This window comes from Haliotis asinina, chromosome 9 (assembly GCF_037392515.1).
Source record: "Haliotis asinina isolate JCU_RB_2024 chromosome 9, JCU_Hal_asi_v2, whole genome shotgun sequence".
NCBI lineage: Eukaryota > Metazoa > Mollusca > Gastropoda > Lepetellida > Haliotidae > Haliotis > Haliotis asinina.
The window spans coordinates 6,231,734-6,250,446 of NC_090288.1; the positions used below are offsets into that span (position 1 = coordinate 6,231,734).

Consider the following 18,713-nt stretch of genomic DNA (forward strand, 5'->3'; position numbering starts at 1 on the left):
CAAAAAAATTATGATTCATGTATCTTCTGTGCCCAAGTATCTATGATATCCTTAGTATTGGCAAGTGTTTACAACCCGTGTTGTCCCCGCTGCACATGGTGTATTTGGTGCAAAGCTAGGGATATAGCGTTAGGATCTGTCTGTCTGTGTCTGTATACAAATTGGAATATTGTGAGAACTGTTGCCGAGATTCTTTTCATACTTTGTATCTAGGTGCATCACAGTATAGGAAAGGTCTGGGTCAGTTTGGGTGACCTTGACCTTCATTTCAAGGTCACCATGGGTCTTTATCATTTTACCATTGTCAGTCTCCAGAACCATTCACTAGATTTTCTTGGGGTTTTTTTTTTGACACCAAGCTTTATCTTGGGAAGATGCAGGGCCAGTCCATTTTGGTGACCTTCAAGTAATTTTCAATTTCACTGCACCACTTTAAAGATTTCAGCTTAAGGTTGTCTTCTCTTCAATGTTTATTGATGAGCAATTTCTTTATTACTGTTTTTGGCTACAGATCAACATCTCAAGAGAGCTTGATTTGTTGTGTTGTTGGCATTTAACTTTATCTTAAAATACAACCTTGAACTTCATTACTGTTTTGGTTGATTTGATAATTTGCGGCAGGGGATTATGTCACCTTAGTGACAACTGCTTATGTAAATAGTCCAGTGACCAGACAATATGATGATTGACATCATGAGCATAGATAAATACAATTGGGATGCAAGACTTACATTGTTTTTGTTTTCCAGAGTGGCCTTGTGATCAACAATATTGAGGATGACAATGAATACCTTTGCAACACTGTTCTGGAGAGTTTCTCAATGGTGGTCGGTATCAGTCCTACCATCAAAGCCCCGCTCCGGACATTCCAGAACACCCTCCTTACTGCCATTGCAGTCACCACTGTCAATGAGCATACCATTGCGTTTATTGGAACCAGTGATGGCTACCTTAAGAAAGTGAGTTGCTGTTTGATTTCATTTCTCTAGTCTGTAGGAGGTGGTGGCGTAGCCTACAGTGGTTAAAACATCCACTCATCACGCCAAAGACCTAGGTTCAATTCCCCTCATGGGCACAATGTTTGAAGCCCATTTCTGGTGTCCCAAGCTGGAATGTTGCTTGAATATTACTATAAACAGCGTAAAAATAATCTTGACCGCTCACTCAGAGCCCAGTATGTCACCATGATCAGTCACCACACTCGTAGTATGTTACCTTTAATGAATGGGATTAGTTTCAGAAAAAGTCAGATGTGTTACTGATTATACAAGTTGATTTAAACATCTGCAACATCTTATAGTAGTCATGGAATATCATTAAATTTTAAAAGAAATCTAAACTAGAAACAAAATAATTTCATCTGAGTTCTCTGAGAAAACAACATCTGCTTGACATTTTGGTTATTATATAATCCGAAATGTGGTTAGAAATTATCAATATTTCATGTTATTCTCTTCTGAATCTTGAATTTGAAAATATCTGGTGTCAATGAAAAAACTCAAAGTGAGAACCATGTAAGTTATTGCCACTAACATACATAATCTATTTTTGTTTTCTGCCACCAGGTGGTGCTCAAGTCAGCAGACCGTGGTCATGAATATGAGGAAATACTGGTAGATGCCAACAGCGCTATTGCACAGGATATAGCCTTTGACCCAAAGGCTGAATACGTCTATGTTATGACGGAAACAAATGTGAGTAACATTTGAATACCAACTCTGTCCTTTTGTACTGTATTGTGCTGGCTGTGATGTGTTGGCCATCGGTCCAAATCCATGAGGTGTTCGTTGGTGAAATCATGTTCCGTCCCAGTCATGAGGCCTTGCAGCATGTTTGTGGGCTTTCAAAAGTGTTCCATGTCGGAGGCCTGCATTGCTTTGGGCTTTTGTCTGACATTAAACTCGTTCAGCGTGTATTTCTAGAAAACAGCGAATGAAAGGTGGCTATAAACCAGACAAAATACTCACTAGCCTAACTGCCTATTCATCCTTGCACACTCACTCATTGTTCTGCATTGGGATTGACTTCTAGAATAGCTTCCACAGATATTACTTCAGGCAATGATAACAAAAGCTGCAACAGACACTCACTTACTCACTCACTCAATGCTATAACCCCTGCTAATCATGAGTTGTTACTTAATTATGACCTTCACCTTGACTTACGGTAATTGCAACAATTAGATCACTTTTTGAAGGGAGCCCAGTTTTGTTAGAGGTATTAAGATAGTGATTAGGTGGCCCCTTGATTGTAGTAGAAGAATATAGTAGTACTCACAGACCAACTGACAGTATTCCTCTGTGGTTATCATCTTGACGACTGGTGCCATCTATCTGTAGACAAGAGTTTTGCTGTTTATAAATTCTCAAGTTCTTCTCCGACAGTATCTTTATATTCTAATGAATTGTTACATCTGACCAAATATGTATCCTAAAACTTGACCCACTATGAAACATCAGTCCAGATTCAATGTAAGTTTCATATGTTATTGTGTGAAAGTATTTAAATCACTAAGTATGTTGTATGTTGCATGCTGCATCGTCATGCTCATTGCAACCGAATCATATGGTGTGTCAGTGTATTCTTGTTTGTCCATTGGTGTCTTTTTCCTTCAAGCAATGTTTACAAACACAGTATAAGTTGAACTGTCACCCAAACCCAATCAGTCATTGTGTTCTGAATCGGGAACAGTTTCTGGGAAAGCTTCCACCAATATTACTTCAAGCAATGATAACATAAACTGTTGCAGTTGATCCTCAATCAATCAATCAATCAATCACTTGCACATATTGCATTCTGCATTGGGATGACTTTCTAGAAAAGCTTGCAACAGATTTTACTTGACTCCATAAAAGCATTAGTTGTAATAGCTGTAAGTCTCTCACTCTTTCTTTTTCCCCTCTTTCCTTTCTTTCTCTTACTCACTCACTCACTCACTCACACTCTGTGATGTGCTCCCCAGAAGTACATCATGCTCACTTCAGTCCCTATTGTGCAATCAGTCCTAAGTGGACTCACACACAACTGAAATCAGGTCATTAGTTTCAGTCGGCAGGTAATTCTGGAGTATGTTAATTACACACACTATTTTCGTGCTGATTTGTCTTCCCTGGATTTATCCTAAAACCACAAGTCTGTAAGTTGGGTGGCAGGGCCTAAAATAACTGACAGCTTTTGAAATCGTGCTTCCTTCTCAATTAACTGGTAATTTGTTTGCTTGTATGCTGGATTGGTAGTTAATTATTGGCGCTAGACATCAGTGAGAAAACTCAAGGTGTTTTCGCAGTATGGACCTAACCTCTTTTCCAATGTGTGATGTTGGTGTTATAGGTGACAAGGCTGAAAGTGCAGAACTGTCTGAGGTTCGGAAGCTGCAGTGACTGTCTCTCGGATGGAGATCCATACTGTGGATGGTGCTCTCTGGAGAAAAAGTAAGACATTGATTAAAAAGTTTATGGTCAGATTCATCATTTAGTACTTGCTAATTTACAGTTCTCAGTAGTAGTTCCTTCATCAGCGTCGTTATCATTTTCATCATCACTTCTTCATTATTTTCATCATCTGTCATTTCATTTACCTAAACATGTGATGTAAATTCTGAATCTATGTGGAAACCCACTTGTGATCTGAACGCATTCAGTGAGACCCCTTGACCAACTGAAAAAAATAACATATTCATCACCGTATTTGTCATGGTCAAGCTTTGTAGCAGATTTCAATCTGGTATTAATCTTTCCAGAATTAGTCGGCCACAAAACAGTTCCAGACAATGACTTGGTCCTCTGTGTATTGTCCAGTCCTCTAGCAAATGTCATCCTGATTCATGGTTGTCCAGCAGGTGCCCTATCAGTGATAGGCCTATGTGTGTGACATCTATCTTCATCAACAAGCTTGGGAGAATGAGTCACACTCTGTAACCGATTGCTATTTAGTGAATGTGCCATTTTGGGTAGAAAGTATAAATTGTACACACTTGCACAGCATTAAATGATATACAAGCACTGGGACGTAATACACAGGATGAAGAGTGTCTTGGGGCTGTTTAGTCACTCAGTTTAACTGGAACTTCTTTAATGTTGAATATGGAAATTAAGGGGTAAAACCTCATTAACGAGGGGTTAATGAGAGTAGGGAGGAAACTCTAAGGGTTTGCAATTTCCCTTCAGTGTAATCAGCAGGACCGAACAACTGTTGAATATCTTCTAGATGAAGCTCTGAAACTTTAAATGTTTAACAAATTGAAAGTAGCTTCGGCAGATGTTTGGAAAGCAAGCAGATGTGGTTTCAGGGATGGAGGTGTTAGTTCTGCTCCATTTCATGAGATGTGAGCTCAGTAGGACCTTAAATGTATCGCCCTGCAAAGTCCCCAGAAGAGCTTTTTTCAAATTGATTCTCATGTTTTTGACGATCTTTTGTGATTCTCTGTTTGGGCACCACACAAAACACATTGCCTGGTTTATTTGGTTATTTAGAATGAATAGAAAATCAATGTTCACGTAATTGTGAAAACTGACTGGTTTTGAAACATCCACTATGACCTTCAAAATGTCCTTCAAATATTCAATATTTGATTCCTCATGTATGTCAATTACCATGTATTTGTTTCCCATTCCGATGATACATTAGTAAAATGTTCCAAATGTATGTATGAATGTACACAAAACCTTATGAAAGGTAGATTTCAATCTTTAATAACAAAAATCTTTGAGGTTTCAACTTATTTGCCCTTGTCGATAACTTGTTGTAGAATATTAAATGTCAACTAATGGCTTATTGGCAGTGGTCCTCTTACAGAATACCAGCTTGAGGATAAATGATTCAGTAAATGGAAACATAACATGAACAGATAACATATTAACAGAATTTCCAGATCATCAGTCCGGGAATTGTCAGCAGACATTTATCGGTGAAAATATGAGCTCTTGCAGACATTGTTGACGCTAATGAGACAATTTTAATTAATGATTTTCTTCTTATCTCTGAATGTTCCCAGTTAGCGAGTGAGGCAAGCTTATTACATTGATTAACATAAATACCAGGAATAGCTATGTTAATAACTGATGAATCCTTTCACGACGGAATGTTTGATCGAGGCTATATGGAGATAAGGCCATTTTGACAAGAGTGCTATATATTTTATTTAGACTCTGGAAATGCCAGTCGTAATTCAAAATTTCTCGATGGGTTCACATGACACTTTCATTATCCAACATTGTAAATAATTAGACATTTTAATTAATTAATATCTTGATTGATTTTACTAATGACTTCTTTCAAGCACACCTGAGGTTTTTGTTAGACTAACCGTAAATTAGAAAAGTGTTTTGAAAGAAGCTGCTCTTTTAGTCATGATTTCTTTGGAGAATTATGTCTGGCGATGAAGTTATAAATCTCTGTCTGTTAAGTCCATACAGATTTCAGTGAGACTGATTTAATACTGCATAAGTGTTCATTGTTCGAAAACAAAGGTGACTTGATGAATGTGTCAATGGTATAAACATATCATGTCTGACGTAGAAGAAGCATTGTTTATCTTCAAGAAGAATTATCGTCACAAAAAAGCTGACTTGGATGGGTTAAGGTATTAAGGAACTGAGTGATATGTGAATTATCAGTGACAACAATTATGTCAAAACATCCATCTTGTTTTAAGGATGAGAATGTGTTTGCTTTAGTGGACAGTGTTTATAAATGCGCTTTAAAATTTTGCTTCCTCCTAGTCTTTATTTATACTTTTTTTAGGAGATTAGTTTTATAGATGTACAGAAATGAGCAGACATCTTCAAGAGGATATATTCAGCTCTTAAATTGTTGCATTTGTGTCTTGACATTGATCAATTGATGATAGCCTATTGGCTAATGTGTTTGCTCAACATACTGATGGTCTGGGTTCAATTCCAAATATGCTGTAAGTGCAGCCAAAGTGGAAGAAATTGGTAAGACCTCACTCACTCTCCTAGCCAGCCCGGCAGCTAATCAATCAAATCATTCGTACTTGACCTCCAATGAATTTGTTCGAAATTGATTTATTTTACTCTGACCCGAATCTGTGAGACAAGAAGAAGGATTGACCTGTCTTGCGATAAAATATATACAATTCAATTACTCACACATACATGCTTGACCAAAAGTGCCAAGGGTGGTTATTATGGCTACCAGACTACTTTGATAATACATATTCTTGTGAGTGGAAAATGACATTATTGTGTTCGTATTAGATACAGTGAAATTGCATTACTGGGCATACCATTCCAATTCACCCAGGTCAGTGTCAGTGTTACATGCTGTGATTCTGTGTTAGTCTGGGTGTGTCCAATTACTAAGGTTAAAAATGTAGGTGATACTTTTCTTGTGTATGAGGCACTCAGGTTGCTTAGTGGTTGAGGTGTGCACTTTATCTGGATTTCATTCATTCAGTCACTCGATGTCTTTGAGTACTGAATGAAAACAATAGTGGAGTTAAATCAATAGTTTAACTACCTTACTGTACAAATAGACATTTGGGTGGTCTTTGTTGTGCCGAAATTCCAAATAGACTGATGCTGGATTAGAGGGTGTGTAAATGACCATAAATTCACTAGCTTCTGCTGGGAACATTTTCTAGTGCCAGTATTCTGTATTGGAGAGGTTCCTCTGTATACAAAAGGGAAATGGTTAATCAATGGGGACGTATTTAACATGGATATAATGGTTGTCATTTGGAAGCTGTTTTTGATATAGTAACATTTTATTACATCCGTCATCTTTTGATCAAGACCAGTTTTTGAGTATATAATTTCTTTTGGAGAATAGTGTATGTATAACACAGTCAGCAGCCTAGAAGTCAATACGATTGTGTTAGAGCATCGCTCAGACCTAAATCATTTATGTACAAGGAATGGGGTATCAGTTTAACTTGTTCGGCATAATATCGCCACAGCCTTGGACGAAGGTTTAAAAAAAACTGGGAAAAATCAATATAACCTGTCTTAATGATTTTCTTTGCTTCACTGTATTTACTGTGTTGTGGGTTGTGTGAGGAATGAGAAGACATGAGGACTATCTACAGCTTCTCTCCATTAATGCTTGGAAGATTAAGTCAAGTCATGTTCTCAGGACCCTTAGACATGGAACTTTTGGCCATCTGTTGGCGTTGACATAAGCTATGAGATTAATCCCTGACAAAGCCACATTCAGCTTGGTGTGGAACATACTTCTACAATCTGAAGGGAAGATTGTCCTCAAGGATTGACATTAGTAAAAGTGATTGGCACTTAAAAATCACCTTGTCAATAATTTCTCACAATGCATTTTCTAATTCCTGTGAAGGGAATTTTAGCTGTATTTTTGGCCATGTATATTGTTCACAATTACTACAAGAAACATTGGTGGCTCTGTGGTCTAAGGTGCAAGAATTTTCTGTGTAGAGTTGTATCCCTTTGGCATCCAGATTGCAGGTTTGAATCCTGTCTTGGTGTGTCAGCACCATACCTGCATTTATGGTCAAACCAAAGTGGTCAACTTTTGAAACCTGCATCAGTTCTAGCTTTGTTTCCGCATTGAGCAGACATGGTTTTGCTTGAATATTGTTAATTCACTCACCCACTCAGCTCTGTTTCCAGACATCAGTAACATTAAGCGTAATTTTTCTTCACTTCATAATGGAAATTAACATGGTAATGCTTATCATATATCATAATTGCAATTTCTTTGGTCCTTTCACTGACCAGATGATTACCGTGATTTATCCACTGGCTACTCAGACAGCTCCCATGATGGAAATCTGAGCATGAATTGCAGCAATCCGTTAATAGACATTATCTGCTACTGCCAAAGCAATAAAATACTGATTGTGAAGGTGGAATTGTGGGTAGCTTGTGCTCTCCCTTGTAGAGATACATTTTATGAGACATGCGTCAACATGCAGACAATGGGCTGAAATGATGTTATCTATTCCACCGTCTGTTAATGGCAGCGTAATAGTATAGAAACAGGTATAGAATAGTCAGACGAATCTTCATGCATATTTGATTCAATGTCATTGAATATCCTCAACAAAGAAGTATTTTTACACATGTAATTTTTTTTAGTTTTTTTGACGAATTCAAACTCAATGGTGTTTGTAATGACAGAGAGTCTCCACGCCTCGGTTGACCTGTTCTGTATAAAAGAATGATAAATTTGAACACTTTTGCTCGTCTGTCTCGCCATATTGTCACAGAGCCCAGTAGATAAGATCAGTCTCGTGCTGTGTCAATCCTTTGAGGACAACTGTTTTATAGCCATGGAGGAAAATTAAAAATTTACAAGAAATGTTATGATGTTATTGAATTGATGTGTTGGGATGGAGATTCCATCTCTGTATGAATAATCATCATAATTGACGATGGCGTGGTCAGGCTGTGAGATGGCACGTGGGAAATAACTGCATGTCAGTATCGTGCCGTCATTGTTTAGAGTTTAATAGGAGAGCATATGCAACTGTCAGGGAATAGTAGATTATATCTTAATTTGGTGATTTTTTTTTTTTTTTCATTCTGTCTCAAGGTGCCTTATGACCATTTACTAAATACTTTTCCAGTGTGTTAATACTGATTTAGTGATAGCAGTCATATTTGCAGTGTGGTGATTAATGTGTCATATTGATGACACACCAGCGTCAGTCATCAGCATCATCTTCTTATGACCTTAGGGGGAGGGGAACGGTGGTGTAGCCTAGTAGTTAAGGCGTTTGCTCTTCATGCCAAAGATCTGGGTTTGATTCCACTCATGAGTATGGTGTGTGATCCCCATTTCTGGTGTCCCACATGGTGATACTACTGGAATATTGCTGTAAGCAGTGTACAACCATACGTGCTTGTTATGGCTTAGGGTGGCCCTGTGGTATGAGTGTTAACCCATCATGAGTGTGACTCTGTTATGATTACCTCTGAGAAAGTATGTAAAGCCATGTCATTTAAAGTACTTTTATATGTGGTGGTTATTATCACTGTATTGTTTATTCTGTTTGATGATGATGATGATCATCATCATCATCATCCCATGAAGGCAGTGGGGTAGCTAAGTGATTAAAGTGTTACATCATCACGCCAAAGACCTGGATATGATTGCCAACATGGGTATGATTTCTGAAGCCCATTTCTGGTGTCCCCTGCCATGATATTGCTGGAAATTTGCTAAAAGCAGCGTCAAACTAAACTCATTCACTCATCCCTGGATGTAAAATGTATCATATGTGGAAGCTGATTTGTGATCTGGAGGCAGCTGATGAGACACCTTTAGGAACCAAACAAACTGATACATTCATGAGCAAATTGATAAACACATTTCAATATGATATCAAATCCAGAACACAAAACAGATCCAAACTATGGATCTTTTAGTCCAGATTTATATTTCAGTCACCTTGCCCAACACCCTGAAAAATGTTTAAGTTACGTAAAAGTAATCAGTGTCAACAATCAACTATTTAAAAACAGGCAATATCAGGCTGGAGTCTGAAGATATCCATGTAGGCAGTGATATGCTAAAAATAGCCTAGTGTCTGAGGAAGTTATTAATTAGCTGTAATAAACCCCAGTTAGAGAAGTGTCTCCACCCCTAGGATATTATTGACCTTTTATCCCCTACTCTTTGAGTAATCCCAAAGTGAGGCTAGCATTCCTGCAGAAACACAGACTGCCAAGTCGCAGTGTCACCCCTATGAATTACTTCATCAACAGCTTATGTTTTATTTATGATCTGTTAAATATCTGTGAATATTTCATTTCTGTTTTTGCGACCATGCATTGGAATTAATGTGAAGATTCGGCAACAGAAATGGGACACTTGAAAAATGTTTAAATGTTTGGAACCTACGATGTCAAGATGTTATATGATAAAATAGATGTTTATGTCTGTTTGAGATGCTGTGCAGACATGTTTATTGTTTTACAGGAAAATGTAATGGGAATGTGAAAAAATGCATTGTAAAAACAGAAAGTTTGGCTACATCATTAATCTTGATTATCGTTTAGACAGTATTTTCACGCTGGATTATTTTGTCAAGAGGGTTTTGAGGGGAATCTTTATTGCAAATATGAAATAAAATGTGGGTGGTCTTAACTGTTCACTGTATATATATTTGAGGTCCCTTGGACCACATGCGAGGTGTTGTTGACTTTACTGTGGATTGAGTGGACACAATGTCTGGCCTGGATGGTTATGTGTGGTCATTGTATACTAACTGTTAGTCACTCCACTCGGATATAATTTGTCAAGCACATTCTAGTCTTTATTTGTCTTCAGTAACCCATGCTTATCATAAGAAGCAATTGTCAGGATCGGGTGGTCAAGCATATATCTCGTTATTCCCATTGGGTAGATTGATACTCATGCCGTTGATCACTGGATTATCTTGTCCAGATTTCAGTATTTACAGACTGCTGCCATATAGATGGACTATTGCCAAGGGTGGCGTAAAACCCGCTCACTTAGTTTTCAGACTGATAGCTTATTAGTCAGTGTCAGAAAATCAAAATAATTCATTCACTCAGTTCACTATATGTGTGAGTGCTGTCTGGGGTGTTGGGGTAGCCTAGTGATCAACCCATGGACTGAGGTTCTATTCCACAAATGGATGCAATATGTTAAGCCCCTATTTCTGGTGTTCCCTGCTATGTTATTGCTGGGGTATTGCTAATAGTGTGAAAAATTAATCCCCCTCACTAACTATCAAATGTTTCTTGTATTACAGGTGTGTACTGAGAAGCAGCTGTCCAAACTCAGAGGATCCATCAATGGCAAGATGGCTGCACGGTCGAGCCAATCAGTGCATCTACATCACGGAAATCTCCCCCAAAACTGTCTCAGTTACAAAAGTGGAAGAGGTGAGTCATTTTTACTAAATTTCGTGTCTAATGTATCAATGTCCTTGTACATGATGTCCAAGACAGGATGATGCTGGTACTGTTTGTTCTTCATCAGGATGAAACCTGATGGCACTGTTGTAGAGTCAGTGTTTGGTCATACACTCTGTTAATCTTATGGGAGGGTAGCGTATTCATTAATGCCCTGACTCTTAATGCAAAGACCTGTTTTTGATTCCCTACATGGTCACAATGTATGAAGCCCATTTCTAGTGTCCTCAGTCATGATATTCCTGGGATATTGCTAAAAACAGCATGAAACTAAACTCACTCACTCACTGAGACCTGCATCACTTTGGGGTTCCTTGACCCATAAAGCAGAAATGTCAGGTACTAGAGATACTTAAGCAGATTTGAAACCTACCCACTTTTTCTGTTGCAGCTGCATCTCACCATTCCGCAGCTGCCGATGACCAGCACCTACAGCTGTGTGTTCCAGCAACTCAACTGGAGCTCCAAGGCAGATTTCTGGTACTTTGGCGCCAAGTGCATGACCCCTAACTTCACTGATCTGGGACTGTCACTTGGTGACAAAGGTAAGTGCATCTGACACAGTCAGGAAATAAGTATCAGTATGGAGCACCCAAGGTACAAGGCAACTAACGGGACCGCAACAAACCGATCAAGCTCCAAGGTACTTTTGACCTTAACCCCCAAGCTGTGCTTTGTCAATGTAGCAGAATGTGGAGTCTTTCCACAGATGTCAACCTTACCTTGTCAGCTTGCTGACAACGCAAACCCCTTTGGTCATGTGGACAAGGTGCCTGATTTCAGGTTAGAAGGTCCATGGACTGAATAGAATGTTATGGCCATGATGTCAGTATATAAAAAATGCTTTAGTATAATATCTAACTTTCTTAGTGGAAAATCAGTATTAAAAAAACTCTGGGCTATCTTAGCAACTCTTTTGGTCTTCCCTACTTAAACTAAGTGAAAAAATAACATTACATTACAATGCTAATAATAGTTCATCTGTCAGGGCATACAAGCTGATAAACTACCTTAATATGTCATATGAATCAGGTGTACAAGGAAAGAATCAATATACCACTCAAAAGATGTTAAAGAACACCTGATTCTATCTATCATATTACTAAAGATGATTTGTCATGCCAATCCAAAATATTAACATGAAGGGATATGAAGAGGAACATGAAGACTGACAAATTCTATATTGCAATAGATGCAACATCTCAGTGTAGATGCCACGGTAGAAGTTGACTTTCAACTTTTTGGTATACATCAGTCACTAACAGATAATTATCCATATGATTTCTTTTACAGCATCATTTCAAAAATATTTTGATTATGGTCAGTAAAAGGTATATTGTACTCAACAGAAACAGAGTTAGTATTAGAACATCTGACTTCTTTTCCTTAAAACTATAAATTACAGACATTATGGAAAAAATGATTTAATTTCTATTGTGTTTTGTTTCATTATTCTAAAGGACAGGCTGCCGATAAATGTTTAAAAAAGTGGTCAATACCTCTATCCATCATAGGGGACAGACGAGGTTAAAAGAAGCTCCCCTGTCAGAGGATGTGACGATTCTGTGCCAATTTCTGAACGGCCATCAAGTCCAGCATCTGTCAGTCGTTCTATCTTCCCTCAGTGTTGCAATACAGACTGTCACAATCTTACCACACACTGTCAGTTCATTGCAAAAATATCTCCTTGTCACAAGACCCATATGAAAATATTGCATGCTGGGTACTTGTTCAAAAATAGCTACTTGTCATTGAAACAGTGTGCCATGCTACAGGCTTTTCTGGTGTCAGGTCAGCTAGAGAAGATGATGAATTGAGAGGGGATGCACCAGAGACAAAAAGTGTTTTGTCTATTTTTGAATGGAAAGTGTACTTCCTTGAGACCTGCCTTCATTGACATGAGCAATAAAGGCTTGGTGCCAAGTTGAGGCGTACTGGTGGTCTCAGCCAAAAACAGGTTAGATGCCTGCCAATTTAAATTTGGTTGTGTGGAATTGAATTAAAATGTGTGACACCATCCATTTGGAGGTGATTTTACCGTCTTGTGCCAAAGCCAAAATTTAGTGTTCTGGAGTTCTTCAGAGTGTTAACACTTCTGTTGAGTGTTGTAAAGACATGAATAAACAAAACATGACTAATGCACATGGAAAAACATAAACATATCATGCCAGACTGCATGTTTTTTATGTATAGCAATAGCAAAACATTTAGGGGTGCTGGGCCAGCCTAGTGGTTAAAGTATTTGCTCGTTAAGCCGAATGCATAGGTTCAATTCCCCATATGTGTGAAGCCCATTTCTGGTGTCCCCTACCATGATATTTCTGTGGTATTGGTAAAACCAAACTAAACTTCACTCACTCACACTTAGTATTAGCAAAAGATTTCTGAAGGCCAAACCATGTGAGCTCACTGATTTAAAACCTCTCAGCTGTTGCAGTATTTGCATATTACATCCACCTATCATTACTATCCAACATATCCTGAAAGCATGATGTGACAACACTCAGGGACTGAGATAATTTATGCTTCCTGCCTATTATTGTTCAGCTTGATCAGTGTAATAACATCTCAAAAACAGTGATGTGATACTGCCATCTGCTTCCAACACAATATCCAGCCTTCAGAATATGGAATGCAGTACTGTCAACCGATTCTGTTTCTACCTGAAATATCATTAAATTTTCTATGGTGTTGATTCATCACACCTCGTGACAAAAGAACACGCTTACATTACATATTGGTCCAACAGCTGTGATGGCTTTAAATGCATATATTAATTATAAGTGTGATGTGCAAATAAATCAATAGTTATCATGATAGGTTTTTTATTCTTGTAATTGCACTGTAACTAGATCCACTGGTTTTAATAACACTTCAGTTCATAATTTATGCTTCTGTTTGTGACAAGGCTGAAGAATTTGGTGAAGAAATTCCCAGATTATGAAAAATTTATATTTGTCACAAAAATGAAATTATGAGCGTGTATGTTTAATTCTGACAACCAGAAATACCTTATGGATGATAATACTTAGTTTTTAACTATAAGAATGAATTATTTGAAACATTATCAAAACAAAAAACAATGTCTGCTATCTATCCACCCTGCAATTATTCTACCTCCTTAACATTTTGAGAAACATAAAACAACTGACACCATATTATTCTCCGACTTACTGACCTAGAGGGCCTTTGGGGTAGGCTTGTCGTTAAAACATTGGCTTGTCACGCCAAATACCCAGGTTTGAATCCCCACATGGGTACAATGTATGAAGCCCATTTCTTGTGTTCCCATTGTGATGATGCTGGAATACAGTTAGGAGCGGTGTAAAATCAAACTGAGTCAGTCAATACTGACCTAGATTTCTGCACAAAATATATAAACAAACAAAAAACCTGGCCTAATAGCTGAGGAAGTTCCGGGTGAAACTTGACTTGCGTGCAATCAGTTATGTTGAGCGTCAGAGATAAAACTGTTTCTTTATGGGCGGACTGATGTTGTTCAGATTCTATTTCTTATCAGAGAGCTCTGACTATCTAAGGTTCTTAATGCATTATCAGTTGCAATAAAATACATTATCTGCTGTAGATACTAGAGCTATGTGCTATCTGAGGCTGTAGTTTATTCAGATGCAGCCTCATTCTTGTGAAACAGGTGGTTGTAATGGGATAAATTAAACAAGGATTTGAAATATTTGATTTTTTTTTTTTTAATTTAATTTCTCTTTTTTTTCACATCAGTTAGTTTTCATTAAAATATATGAGAGTAAATTCTGTTAGGTCGTGGTGACCATTTTCTGAATGAGTTGTATATATACTCAACAGAAAAAGTTACGGACCATGACCGCTTTTGTGGATCTGTTCATGACTTTATGTACTCAGTTTCCACTTAAAATAATATTTCCAAAATATTCAGGACCCCTCAGTATATTTTGTTAAGCATACAAGCAATATATTTGGTAGGTATTTTTACAAAATACTAATTCTCAGTGCAAGAGTCCTCAATAACCTCTTTGATAATTCATTTCTTTTGTCTGCCAATGCTGAGCTGTGAGAGGATTCCATTTTGGAATTGGTCTCTTGCTGAATAGGGAGTTCACAGAATGGATCTAATAGTCTGAGTTGCTGAGTTGATTGTTGTGCATGTTATCAATCACTATCATTATCTGTCCAGGACTTTAACCTTTACCAACGGAGGTCAGTCTTTCAGCTGAAATATTAATTGATGTGACTTTTAAAATATGAATGAAAGCTAAATAAGGGGTTATAATAGAAATGTATCCATTACACACATGCTGAGTGTTGTATCTCCCACAGTGCATTGTTACACAACTCTATGACCCATATAGGTGTGGCATCACAGTTGTGCATGTCATTACAGGACTAGTTTGTACAAGACTCATTGGTATATTACTGTGTAAAACGATACTCTCTTGTGTTTCAGCCTCCCAAACGGTCACTCTGGCCCTTAACTCCAGTGAGACAGGAAAGCTGTTTGTTACCAGGAAGTTCACCTTCTACAATTGCAGCAACTTCAAGACGTGAGTTGTGTCCCTGTTATTTTGCAATTTAAAAATTATGAAACTCTGTAAATCCAGTGTTACATAAATAGTTTCTAATATACTACCCCATTATGAGCTGGGATATTATTGGTTTTAATGATACACAGAATCGATCATCAAAATGGTGATCTTTATCAAAAGTTGAGTTGTGCTTATATCTGGCATGTTGACTAGTTGATGGTTAAATGATTTCAATATTCTCCAGCCTGTTTTGATTTAAATCATGTGGCATGCCCCTGTTTGTCTTGCAGTCCTTCGTTGAGAGGATCTTATTTGGAGTCCAATGTTCTTGATATTGCAGGTGCTCTTCCTGTGCAAGTTCCCCGTATGTGTGTGACTGGTGTATCTATGAGAACTCGTGTCACCACAACACCCTCCAATGTCAACAGGGCATCATCCGGTCACAGGCAGTAAGTAGATGTCCGGCCTTCACGTTAATCTCATCATTTCTTGGACATCCCCCATGGTCATCTGGCTTGAAGATGCATCTAGTATCCATTTTTTGTGAACATTTTCACCCAAAATTGACATTTTGCGGCCACGATGGAGATGAGAGTGGCTAGTATTGACCATGACCATCTTTGACACTTCAAAGACTCAGATAGCCCAGAGGGTTCACATGTTGCTGTTCATTGTCCCTTAATAACCATGTGTTTGAATCCCATTATAATCCCTGGTTTGTCAGCACCAAACAAAGTTTTTGTTAAGTCTTAAAAACTTAACATCACATCAGATTTTATCAATCAGTTTGAAAATATTAAATTTTATTTGCACAATTTCAATGAACCATTTTCTTCAATTTCCAGAGCACTTTGCCAGGTAAGCGGGGATCTGTCCATTGCCCAAGGATTGAGACCAAGGTCACAGACAACATCTATCTGCCAGTTGGAGTTCGCAGGAAAGTACTTCTCAAAGGATACAACTTCCCACGCCTTGGGGTAAGTAGCCTTTATCAGAACCAGGGTTGTTATATCAGGAATGACATCTTACTTGGAATTCCACAGATTTGGAATCCTGCTGATAAATGTCCGTAAATCTTTTAAATTGTTCCAGTTTCCAAACCCAGACCCAGTGAAACATTTTTGGCAGTCGTCACCCCTTGAGAAAGCAACTGCGTAACTATCAGATAGTTGGAGCTATTTCTGAAGCAGCAGTTCTTTATCCAATTAAAACCACATTAATTTCTCTGCTGTTTAGTCTCTTGATAATAGATTTGTAACATTCTGATAACAAGAATCTTTCATGTCATCATGCAGACTTCAGGGAAATTTTTGTTGTGCTTCCAGTCAACATTTGGTAACTATGTGTGTGAAGTGGATACTGGGTCATACACATACAAGGCTGCTGCCGAGAGACTGGACGATACCCACATCACCTGTGACATGCCGAAGGTGGGCATAATCTTAAACGTTGCTTACACCCAATGTTAAGACTTTTTTACAAACAAGTCCATGAGAACAGACTTTACAACCCGTCAGAGTAGTTGAATGTAGTTAATATACTTAACATCAATAGAAATGCAACTCTGCTTCTTTGTTGCTTTTTGAAATAGAAGACATAAACATGAACACTTACTCATGAGATTTCATTTTTTCAAAGGTTGCGTTTCTCTTGCTGTTTAGTATACGTATATATTGACTCAACTTGTTCTGTTTTCAGAATAAGTCACCAGTACCTCACGCTTCATTAAGAACAGCTAAACTGGGGTTGAGTGGTCTGTAATGGGTGTTAGCTAATAATTTACCCTGGGATATTAGTCAGTTTTCAAAGACTGTATGTCTGGCAGTTACTCAATTACTTGCAGGCCACAGTTGTTTATTGCTAATAATGATGCTAAAACAAAAATATCATATATCTTAGAAGAGATTGCTCACAATGCATGTTATAATTTATTTTCAAATACATGACAGTCATAATGTTTGTTTGGTGTTTGGATGTTTAAGGATGCTTGGAGTTTGTTTGGGGGAAGTAGTATATTTTAAATGGTAATGTGTTTCAGATTGAGTATGACCAGACCCAGGGTAAGCTGGAAGCCCTCATGAAGGTGTATTGGGGCAACAAGTTCTACCTGGAGACTACCACACCCCTCATAGGTTAGTCTAGAATTTGTAAGCGTTAACAAGTCATTGTTTGTTAAAATTTATTATTACTGAATGATTCATGGTTCCAACCAATTTGAGGATGTTGCCATAGCTCAATGATTAGACATGGTGTTCGATTCCAGGTTCGATTCCCCACATGGGTTCAATGTATGGAGGCCATTCAAATGTCCCCTGCCATGATATTGCTGAAACATCACTCACCCACTTACCCACCCACCCACTCATTCACTCACTCTCACCAATCTCTGTTAGTGTTGCTCTTGTGATGATCTGAATATTGCTGAAGGTGCCATTACACCTCAGTCAGTCTTTGCATTGCACTTTGTAGCCTGACATTGTATGAGACGACACATGGGATTTCAGTGACAAGAACATGTGGTCAAGATAAAATCATTATAACCCGCATTATGAAGCTGGTATATTAGAGCATTATAAGTTCCAAACAGATCAATTTACTCCTGTCCATCTTTCCCCAGCCACTGTGTACAAGTGTGACGTGTTGGCCAACTATGAGTGTGGACTCTGTCTGAACCTCAACTACACGTGGGCGGCGCTGGAGTGTATGTGGTGTGACCAGACTTGCAAGTACAGCCCCAACTGTAACTCCCGATCAGTGTCTTCCTGTCCTGCACCAGAAATAACTCGGGTATGTACTCAGCGACTTGGATTTTCTGGCTCAATCTTAGCGTTTAGGTTGTCATTACAGGACAACCAATACTACCACTATCGTATGCCATGACAAGTTGTGGGAGTTAGCAACCTTAGCACTATGGTTGCTTTGTCTATCAGCACCTAGGACCTATTCAGCCAAGCAATGCCAGTGTGGAGTTGTTATCCTCTCCAACCAACATTTTGTTATAAAATATTTCTTTGAACACTTTCTTGTTGTCCCTTGCTGTTGTGATATCAGCAAGACCTGACTCATGCTCTTAGAAGGTGAATAGCTCTGACATTCACCTACTCACCCCCCACTCACTCGCTCATCCACTTACTCATAGATGTTCCAAGTTTTGAAGTCTTAACTCCCATTCCCTGCAATCGCTCTAAAGAATGAACCCTAGATCTAAAGGATGTCTTACTAAATGCTGACTGACTGATCAGCTCCTGAACAAATAATATTCAATCAAGCAGAAGAATCTCTTTACAATCACTGTCAGGAGCACACCTACAACATG

At 38.3% G+C, this 18,713-nt stretch overlaps 1 protein-coding gene across 6 annotated transcripts in view; it reads left to right on the forward strand.

The window, feature by feature from the left end:
- LOC137296902 (plexin-B-like) overlaps positions 1 to 18,713 on the forward strand; it is a 256,296-nt gene that overhangs the window by 207,830 nt on the left and 29,753 nt on the right. For all 6 annotated transcript variants that reach the window (XM_067828790.1, XM_067828789.1, XM_067828794.1 and 3 more), the window contains 11 exons: positions 750 to 959; positions 1,566 to 1,694; positions 3,331 to 3,431; positions 10,715 to 10,847; positions 11,269 to 11,422; positions 15,319 to 15,415; positions 15,738 to 15,846; positions 16,243 to 16,374; positions 16,723 to 16,827; positions 17,436 to 17,529; positions 18,015 to 18,184. In XM_067828790.1, coding sequence (XP_067684891.1) covers positions 750 to 959; positions 1,566 to 1,694; positions 3,331 to 3,431; positions 10,715 to 10,847; positions 11,269 to 11,422; positions 15,319 to 15,415; positions 15,738 to 15,846; positions 16,243 to 16,374; positions 16,723 to 16,827; positions 17,436 to 17,529; positions 18,015 to 18,184 — 1,434 coding nt within the window. The remainder of the gene's footprint in view (positions 1 to 749; positions 960 to 1,565; positions 1,695 to 3,330; positions 3,432 to 10,714; positions 10,848 to 11,268; positions 11,423 to 15,318; positions 15,416 to 15,737; positions 15,847 to 16,242; positions 16,375 to 16,722; positions 16,828 to 17,435; positions 17,530 to 18,014; positions 18,185 to 18,713) is intronic.